This window comes from Salvelinus sp. IW2-2015, linkage group LG15, assembly GCF_002910315.2.
Source record: "Salvelinus sp. IW2-2015 linkage group LG15, ASM291031v2, whole genome shotgun sequence".
Classification (NCBI taxonomy): domain Eukaryota; kingdom Metazoa; phylum Chordata; class Actinopteri; order Salmoniformes; family Salmonidae; genus Salvelinus; species Salvelinus sp. IW2-2015.
In genome coordinates this window covers 55,139,262-55,149,773 of record NC_036855.1, presented here as the reverse complement: position 1 = coordinate 55,149,773, position 10,512 = coordinate 55,139,262, and the positions used below count along the sequence as shown (strand labels likewise).

General features: G+C 39.7%; 1 protein-coding gene across 1 annotated transcript in view; it reads left to right on the top strand.

Annotated features, from left to right (window-relative positions):
• LOC111974417 (cadherin-8) overlaps positions 1-9,712 on the top strand; it is an 88,160-nt gene extending 78,448 nt beyond the window's left edge. Inside the window, exons 13-17 of the mRNA XM_070447377.1 lie at positions 2,404-2,587; positions 4,509-4,630; positions 5,253-5,370; positions 7,287-7,538; positions 7,658-9,712. Of these exons, the coding sequence (XP_070303478.1) occupies positions 2,404-2,587; positions 4,509-4,630; positions 5,253-5,370; positions 7,287-7,538; positions 7,658-8,145 (1,164 nt within the window). The 3' untranslated portion in view covers positions 8,146-9,712. The remainder of the gene's footprint in view (positions 1-2,403; positions 2,588-4,508; positions 4,631-5,252; positions 5,371-7,286; positions 7,539-7,657) is intronic.
• Positions 9,713-10,512: the final 800 nt, after the last annotated feature.

Here is a 10,512-nt window from a genome sequence, read left to right as displayed (position 1 = left end):
CGTACAATTGTTTGTACAGATGAACGTGGTACCTTCAGGCATTTGGAAATTGCTCCCAAGGATGAACCAGACTTGTGGAGGTCTACAATTTTTTCTGAGGTCTTGTCTTATTTCTTTAGATTTTCCCATGATGTCTAGCAAAGAGGCACTGAGTTTGAAGCTAGGCCTTGAAAACCATCCACAGGTACACCTCCAAATGACTCAAATGATGTCAATTAGCCTATCAGAAGCTTCTAAAGCCATGACATCATTTTCTGGAATTTTCKAAGCTGTTTAAAGGCACAGTCAACTTAATGTATGTAAACTTCTGACCCACTGGAATTGTTATACAGTGATTTATAAGTGAAATAATCTGCCTGTAAACAATTGTTGGAAAAATTACTTGTGTCATGCACAAAGTAGATGTCCTAACCGACTTGCCAAAACTATGGTTTGTTATCAAGACATTTGTGGAGTGGTTGAAAATGACTCCAACCTAAGCGTATGTAAACTTCCGACTTCAACTGTAGCTAGCTAGGTAAACAATTAACCTTGCTAGGTAAACAACGTGTAAGATCACACACGTCACGTAGCGTTAGCTAACGAGCCAGCCAGCTAACATTAGCTAGTTAAACAACAATGAACATAGTGCCAAATCATGTCGTTACTACCCTTCATGAATATGCTGGGAGCTAACCATCCAGGTTCAATGATAGCTAGCTAACATTAGGCTTTAACTAGCAAAGCAAACAGCTGCGGAATTCAAATAATAACGTCAGCTAGGGAGCAAGCCAGCTAACATTAGCTAGCTAGCCGACAGTGCACTTTAGCTTATAATGAAACCACTTTCTGTCAAAATTAGAAACGTGTAATATCTGAAAATGTAGCTAGCTAACGCTACACTATCTTACCTGTATACATCATCATGCATGATGGTCTATCATGCATGATAGTCTCCCTGTCATGGATGCCCTACCACAGTTGCCCTACCACAGTTGCCCTTAGTTTGAAGATGTAGTCCGGAGACAGGTGTTTTCTCCATCTCTTTAGCTATCATAGTCTAATTCCACTGATTTCAAAACTTGATCCTCCAGAGAGTGGAGAGCAACACATACCTATGCAGATCCACTACCCGAAACATAAAAAAAAAAAGTGGAATTCGACAGGATTACCAACACAGACTGACCAGCTCAAATAGACAGAKGCCTTCTATATGGCAGACCAATACAAAATCCTCTCTCGGTATATCCAGCCTACTCATTATCTCAGCCAATCATGGCTAGCGGGAAGGTTACTGACTTTTTCTGTGGCTTAACCAACAAGGCACGTAATTTAACAATGTTATCCGTATTTACAGATGGCATACAAGTTTGTTATTAAGGCACATGAAAGTTCATATATTTGAGAAGGCATTTCTGACCAAAAACGCATTTTGAGAAAATAATATTTTTTATGTTCAAAGGGCTCTCCTGTGAAGTCGTGACTTGCGACATACGCCTAGTTTCCTGAATCGGATCACATATAAAATACCTTTTAAAGGCCTTGTTGCTCTTGGTAACTTAGATTTTTCTGACTGGCAGCCTTAATTAAGGGCAATTCATATTTGTTGATAACATGTTGTGTGGCATTGAGTGCATTTAATTATTGAATGTATGCATTCAAATAAATATACAAAAATAACACTTTTCACATCAATAATATGTTTTTCACATGCCAAGTGTGCACGTGTGTCAATTTCTGAAAGCGTGTGATGAATTGGCACCACACAATGCATTGTGACGAATCCAGTTCTAAAGTTACAATGATTTTAGAAATCCACATAAATATTAACTTGAGGCTTTTTTAATGGTCAATGTTTCATCATGTTGTTGCTATTGGTGAGGTTGTTGAATTATATATAAGGTTGTTGCCCTTGAAATGCTACTTCCGTCTTGCTTCAATCCACAGTACAGGGACATCAGAGTGAACGAGGACGGTCGATTTGGATTTTAATTTAAATGCAACTTTACATTGTATCCCTTCTACCTTGTGACTTTCCCACCCCTCCTTAGTTTGATCCCTGTGACGTTTTCAAACGAGGTCAAGGTAAAGTCACAAGGAAAGGAGAGAATGTGAAGGAGGAGGATGGTGCTGATGCTGCTGGGCTCTGCAGACTTCACTAATGACCTATTTGTAGGGAGGGGAACATTAAGGAGCCACTGTTTGGAGACCAAACCAGACTCACGTCCACTTTAGTTTTTAAAGAGCCTCCTAAACCGTATTGTGCTTTAATGTCCTCTCCTGCTAATCTGAGGCCTGTAATTAATCCTTATATGATAATTGACTTCCTACTGCTTTTCCCATACATTCATCCACAGGAACCTCTTGATGGAAACGTCTCCATTAGTCAGTGCACCCAAGGGATTGTCGAGAACGGTTAGTTAGTTGCGTGCGGCATTTGGAACTTCTAATGATTTTCTCTATTTCTGTAGGTACTTTATTGATCGCCACACCGATCTGGAGAGGCAGTTCAATATTAACGTAGACGATGGGAAGATAACGTTGGCCAAACCGCTGGACCGAGAGACAGATGTGTGGCACAACATCACAGTAACAGCCACTGAAATCAGTAAGTAACATTTCCAATAGACATTTTTGAACGCTGTTCGTGGTCTACTACATGATTAACTAAATGCAATTTCCTTTTCAAATCAATGCAATGATGAAGGACAAGTGTAAACTCAGGCGGAAGACAGCTGCTTGTGAACATTCAGATCTGTTTACTAACACAGTTTGAACAACTTCATTGCTGCCTCCAACAAAGGATTGACTGGCTTTCATAATCCTCTATAAAATAGTCTCGCAATTGTAACCTATCTGATGTTAATGGCCGTAGTGCGGTACAAATAATTAGAGGTTGAATTCACAGGGGCGGAAAATATGTTCATCTGCAGAATTTAGATTGAATTTAACAGGTCAGTAGTCAATTTGTGGAAGAGCGAGTACATTAAGAAGTATCAAATAAACAGTTGTAAACACAAACACCAACGCTGTATGCACCAATGCCAGCTTCCATTACAGATACAGGAACATCTGTGATCCAGGAAACTGACTAACAATACAACATATTTGAGGTAGAACTACAAACAACTCAAACCATGTGTAAAACTTTATTTGCATACAGATTGTTTCAGGGGGACTGTATGTTGCGATAAAATGTAATGTACGCCTTGAAGCTATTGAATGAGAAATGGACAATACTTGTAACTTGGTCTCCCTCACCTTTCATAATCAAAGTGAAACACACTAATTGCCACAACCATAATAAAATATATGCTGTAGAGAGCATACGTTCGTGGCATGTTGTTGTAAATGCAATGCGTCTCTGTTGATATTCATGCTAGCCTTGTCAAGTATGGTGTTACACATCTCACTGTGCCTTTCATGACTTTTGCTAAACTGACTGTGACTCAAGACAGCAGCATCACTGAACACACTTAATAGAAATTTACCAAAATAAATATGTCTGTTTACTATTCTTTGTGGATTGGAGGCAAGCAGGAATCCTCTCTGGCGTGAAGAGGAAGAATTGTGTTCCCAGTCCAATTCCATTGTCATTTGCCACCCAAACGGTGTGTCGTTCTGCTGCTTGCACCAGTTGACATCTGACTAATCAGATGGCAATGCTTGCTGTGGTGGAGTGAAAGTCACATTAACAGAGCACAAGGAAAATGTGGACACTTCTTTTTTTCCCACTCTGTACATCTATCACCTTCTAGCAAACTGTCTATTTTAGTTTCCCTCTGTTTCCCACTCTTTTTCTCCTCTCTTATGCTCACCTCTGGGCATTTTGTCCTGAATCATTCTTAAAATTAAGTGTAAAATTCTCCACTTGCTGCAGTGTTATGTGAGTGAGCTAAGGGGTGCTTATATCACAACCTTGTATCTCACAACCATATATCAAAACCATTTTCTGTTTTTCATGTGACAATATGCATCATGTACATCATTGTTTTGAATGTTAGCTACCTGTATGGTCTCACAAACATACAAAGGAAAGGTGTCAACAGCCAGAGCGACATCTATTGCTCTATGGACCAAATTAATAGCTACATGTTAGTGGTTGCAACACTTAAATACAATCATTTATCTCAAAAGGGACTGTCAATTACAGGCGATGAATAATCCCAATAAAAATCTAATCTAATTAAATGGCCCTTTATTATCTTTTTAGACTTCTGCTGCCGTTGATTCATTAATATGCATTTTTTAACCCTCATGCATAAAACATGAGCGTGTTCAGGGGATTTCAAAAGCACTTTGAATGTGTTTTTTTTTTTTCTTACTACCACTCCTGTTTTGCATTCTTGATATCAGCTAAAACTCAGATTGATGTGGCTTCTCATCTGTCTTTATCAGCCTAGGGAATTAAATAAAATAACAGAAAAAAATGTATCTGGGTCATGGAATTTACCTGGGATTTAATTTCCCCGATGTACAGTATCCAATGTTATTGTATTCATTGTCTGATGTTGGGTTTTGTTTATCAGGAAACCACAGCCAGATATCACGGGCTATCGTGGCCATCCGAGTGCTGGACATAAATGACAACGCCCCAGAGTTTGCGACGGAATACGAGGCTTTCCTCTGTGAAAATGGCAAACCTGGCCAGGTACGGGGCATTCATCAAGGCTGTCATTGTTGTCTCCCCCTGCATCTCCTCAGTAATGATCACCCATGGTGAATTATAGCCTATTTATTTCAATGGGAAAGTACAGAGGCAGGAGTGAACCCTTTCTCCGAGACACTCCTCCCCTGACACAACACACAGAGACTGAGGGAAAATGAGAGCAGTCAGCATTGATCAGAGTYAATCATAATTCAGAGTTGTCTTTCATGTCCTCCTCCAGATGGCACAATGGATCTCTTGCCAAAATTCTGCACAAGTGCTTTGCATTCTCCTTCACATCAATCCTATTCATTCAGACAACTACAATAAATAAATAAAAGACCAATGACCAAGATAGCTGAATTCTCATTTCTAATCAATCACAGACATACAGCTTGATAAGAACTATGATGGCAGATAAATAGATGAACCCAGGAACCAAAAGTGTGCCAGATGAGACAGCACCACATATAACAATTTCAAATTCCTGGAATGAATGGAGGATATTTTTCATTTTCTCTGAGCCAATGTCACGGTCAGGCTTTTTGTGAGGGCAAAAACAAAGTAATGGATGACCTCTCTCTCTAATGGCATTGGGCTCCTCTCTTTCTGTCTGTTTCCACAGGTGATACAGACGGTCAGTGCTGTCGACAAGGATGACCCAATACAGGGACACTACTTTGAATACCGCCTCATCCCAGAGATGCTAAACAATCCTAATTTCACGATAAAAAACAACGGAGGTAAGGACAGAACGTGAGAGAGAATGACAAAAAATGTCTTCTATCCTGCGGCATATTAGTCCAATCGAAGATTAAATCTGGTTGGATTACCGATTACCCAGTAGTTAGCAGATGCGCAATAGCCTGGTCATCAGCTACTCTTTACTCCCCAGTGGATTTTGAAAGAAAGTAAATTAGTTGAATCCAAATAGTCTGCGGGTAGTCTTGCAGCTCAATGTAGGGTGACTTCCTGAGAGCTGTTGCCGCATGGCAGATGGCACTACATTTGTTTGGTAAATACGGTGATTGGTTTAGCAGGCTTTCTGGTCTACTTTCTCCCCCTCCCCTGCTCTTTTCCATTACTCTCACTGAAGAGCCCACGCTCATCCTGATGTTGTTGCGTAATGTTTTCAAAGAGCTTGGGGCGAAGAATCTTCATCTGGTTCTGTCCGTCTGTTTTGATGCGAAGGCTGCAGGCAAGAGGAACTGCTGTGTCTAGCTGTTAGTAAAAGGAAAATATAGAATCAGGACATTAAATGCACCAGCCTCTTTATCTAAATGGAAACCTGCCACCATGGAAACAGGTGTATTAGGAGACAAATAGGATAAGTTCCTGAATCTAGAGGAATTTGTAATGAAGAAACCATAGGCAACATTGAAGCAATATTTTCACATCTAGATATCATTAAGATATTAATTAAACTGCTACAAACTAATACAAATATATACTTATCGCTAACAGTAGAGACAGGGTTTTACATGTTGATGTTCACATTTTCTCAGCAAAAATTGGATAGTTGAAGAAATCATTGTTCTTGTTAAAGTCTACATCTAGCTGTTATGAAGTGTCAGTGTTCTACATGAGAAATATAAGCACAGCACTTGTATGACTATTTCCATCTGCATACTGCAGGCAGAGCCACTCCAGTGAAGAGTAGCAGACCTTCTGAACTTGTGTGTGCTGGTTTGTTTGTGATGATGACTCTAATTGCAGTGAATGTGCTGTGGAGAGGATAGGGTTAGCCAGGGCCAGGGAACAGGGTCTGCCAGCTAGGATATCCTACTGCACACAAGCTGTTTAGTCTTTAACCTCATAGTCTTAAGGTAAAATACCTCGGAGAAACTTTCAGGTATATATTGTGATCAATGTAATACTGCTGTATTGATTGCACCGATAGGAACCAGCATTTTACCAGATGCTCTTATCTAAAGCGACATTATTATATTTTTTGTACTGGTCTCCTATGGGAATTGAACCCACAACCCTGGAATTGTAAGTGCAATGCTCTACCAACAGACATACGCTGAGTCTACAAAATATGACAGATTGACCAGGTGAAAGCTATGACCTTATTCATTTCCCATGTGAAGTGTTCTAAAAACACGTTTTCATGTGATCACGTGATCTCATGTGAAGTTAATGTGATAACATGTGACAAGAAACATATTTTCTACTACACCGGCTTGAGTAGACTCTAACAGGAATAAAAGTGRTTGACAATATGTGTGTGAGTGGATATGATTAGCTAGATAATGAACACAGAGCTCACAGAAGTGTCATCAAAGAGCCCCTGGCACCTCTCAGAGTTGCCTTGTACCATCTTCTATGTCAGTGTCGCACTCACGTCGCTTCATTTCCACATCTTAGTAAGGGTATGACAAAATAGAGTTCAATCTCTTACAGAGTTCTGCTATTGGAATATGTTGAGGAGGAAGGTGACTGAAAGCCATCAACAGAATATAAATGTGAGACCACAAACCACTTGGCAGCCAATGCAACTGCTGTTTTTCTAGTGTCATCACCTCAACCTCATTTGAATTTGTATTTTATTTTACTGGATTGCAAAACATTTTGGTTTGTCACTCTACAAAAAACACGCTCTTACTCAGCAGAAGCTAGTTTGCTACTTTTTTACAACTACTTTCTCTCCCCACAGACAACTCCATCAGTGTTTTAGCCAAGCATGACACCTTCCGGCGCCAGAAACAGGAGATGTATTTCCTGCCCATAATTGTGACTGACAATGGAAATCCTCCAATGAGCAGCACTAACACGTTGACCATCCGGGTGTGTGGATGCAGCAGGGAGGGAATAGTCCAGTCATGCAACGTGGAGGCCTATGTCCTACCCATTGGCCTCAGCATGGGAGCTTTGATTGCCATTCTCGCCTGCATAATACTACTTTTAGGTAAGATAATACTGATACTTAATGCAATTTGATTACATCTGAAAAATAGTCATGTAACAAAAATCTACAAACATTGTCTTTGTGAGCACATGACTTTGACATGTCCTCTTATTCGGCAGTTATAGTGGTGCTGTTTGTGACGCTGAGAAGACACAAGAACAAGCCACTTATCATCAAAGATGACGAAGATGTGAGGGAGAACATCATCCGGTATGATGATGAGGGGGGTGGAGAAGAAGACACTGAGGCCTTCGACATTGCCACACTGCAGAACCCTGATGGAATCAATGGTTACCTGCCCCGCAAGGATATCAAGCCAGACCTGCAGTTCATGCCAAGGCAGAGTGGTGGTCCTAACGGTGTGGATGTGGATGAGTTCATCAATGTCAGACTCCACGAGGCGGACAACGACCCCACAGCCCCTCCCTACGACTCAATTCAGATCTATGGCTATGAGGGCCGGGGCTCCATTGCTGGGTCCCTGAGCTCCCTCGAGACTGCGTCCTCAGACTCAGACCAGAACTATGACTACCTCAGAGAGTGGGGTCCGCGTTTCAGAAGACTTGGGGAGCTCTACTCAGTGGGTGAAAGTGATAAGGAGACTTGACCTTTGATCAGCAGATACCCTTTGATTTTGTCCACATACTTGTGTATTATGCTAGGGTTTGCCGGCTTATAGAAACAGCTGTTTAAAAAAGGGGGCCACCTTTTGTACTCTTAGAGTGAAGTATAGCGTTCATCATCTATCACGTTAAGCGCTTTGTATTGTTGAGCCAAACTTAACAATGTCGATATATTAGGAGGTCTAGGATTCTTGTGGAGTGTAATTTAGATTCCGTTGTGGAGTGTCTAGCAGTATTTTGGGTATTTGTCATTCGCTGTGACTGCCAGAAGCATAAAGACCTGGATTCTTGGTAGTTGCCTGATGAAAGAAGAGAGGGATTGTGTGACGTTCTACAGCCTTCATGGACAACATGGAGATTCAACCACAGAACAATTGTACTACTGAGTGGCCCTCATCTCAGATCTCTACCCACCACCCAGATAATCAGAGATAAAATAGGAAACTAAAAGAAAAAGCAATATTTGGTCTACAATACAATGTTGAATGTATGTATGATTTGAAAAAGCAAAATGAGAACCACTACAATATTGGCTTTAAAATGAATTTGTTTAGATATCATTTGATACCAGGTGGCCACATTTATAAACTGTTTGAGCCAGACAGTTTGCTTTATACAACTATTTGTAATTACACGCTCCAAGTGTGGTTTGCAAATATTATTAGCCTATAAAAGACTAAAGCGAAAGACAAAAAAAGAGAAATGTAGAAACTTTGAGGCCTTCTTTTTACAGAAGCAAGCATTAAATYCAATTGTATTCAKATGTTTTTRGAAAATGATCGTSTTGATTCCTCATTATCGTTGTATGATTRGTTTTTTATATATCTGTTCTTATTTGCGTTTGTTTCTGTGCTACAGGTTATAAGTGAGTGAGAGTTTAGAATGATCCCTTTTCTCAACTGTTCTTTCCACCGCTGAAGCTATTTCATCACAGCTGAACTTGTTGTTTYGATATTGCTGTTAATAWAGTATACAGAGAACAGGAATTACTGWAWAGTAAAAGATTGGATGGAAAGGGAACTTTTACACATACAATTAATGTATACTGTTTATCATTATTCTGTATACAGAGTTACCAGTGACCATTTAAGCACAATAGCTGGGATAATTTAATTGATGTGAATATTCGACCCCTCAATTTTAAATTTCATTTAGGAACCACTGGTAACAAAACCCATAAAAATAAAATACAGACTCTTGCATATTGTGCTACACTGTATATTATTAGACAAAAAATACATGTACATAGAGTTACTGATAATATCCGTAGCTTTCATTGAGGTGGTAGGTTTTGTCTATGCACGTTAGCTCTTGCACATGAGAATCTAAAATGGCACTACAGCTGCGTGCATACTCAATTTGTACTGATACAGTATATGGCAGTTCTCAGTAGACTTAACAATATATATGAAATAGTCTTACATGCAGATCATATTTTCTACTGTGCTTTAATGCTTATAAATGTGTATGTTTAATTATTCACTCCCTGTAATGTAATCTAAGATACCCTGTATTGTTTCCTACTTTGTGAAATATATTTTTATAAATATTGCTGAATGAGTTTGCCTTTCTTTAGCAGCTAAAATGTTTGGAATAAGAGAGATTTTCATAGTTCCTACTTGAATTGTCTATGTCCATCATTGTGCATCAGTAAGTACCTATATCAACATGTCACATATCTTCAAATTATAAATAATTTATTTTGTAGTTGATGCAATGACTGGTTTTGAAACCTACAGTCAGGGAAATTATTGGAACCCTTGATAAAGATGAGTACAGAAGCCCCGAAGCCCTTAGTATCTTGTTCAAGCAAGTTAGTATCTCATTGGAATGACAATTGTTATTGTCTAATTAGGCCTCATTTGTGACTGACCGGCTCAAATCGGTCTTATGTTGCAAAATTTGAAATTGTGTTTTTTATATTGGATAAAGTAGAGACTCAGAGCAACAAAATGGTATATCATACACTGTATTTGAGGAACAATGGGCGAGTAATTCTGCTTTGAAAGTTGATAAACTTGTAAACTCACTTTTCAGAAAATGGCCGTTGAATGTTTTGGTACTGTACCTACTGGAGAGCTCTCATTTGTCTACACCCATTCAGCATTGTTCACACCCTCTTAAACCAGCCCAATCCATCTCTTAATCAGTATACAGGAGGAAATGTTGCTCACTTGTTGAGCCAAATCAAAGCTATAATGCATCCTGATGTATTTGCTTGCTAGTTCAGTAGGGGCCCCCAGAAACAACTGCAGGTCTTCACAGGTGGTGTTGCAGTCAGCAACCATCTTCTGGTAGACAGACCGCTCACCCTGAACAAGCAGGAGATGCTGCTCTTGCTTCTTCAGCTT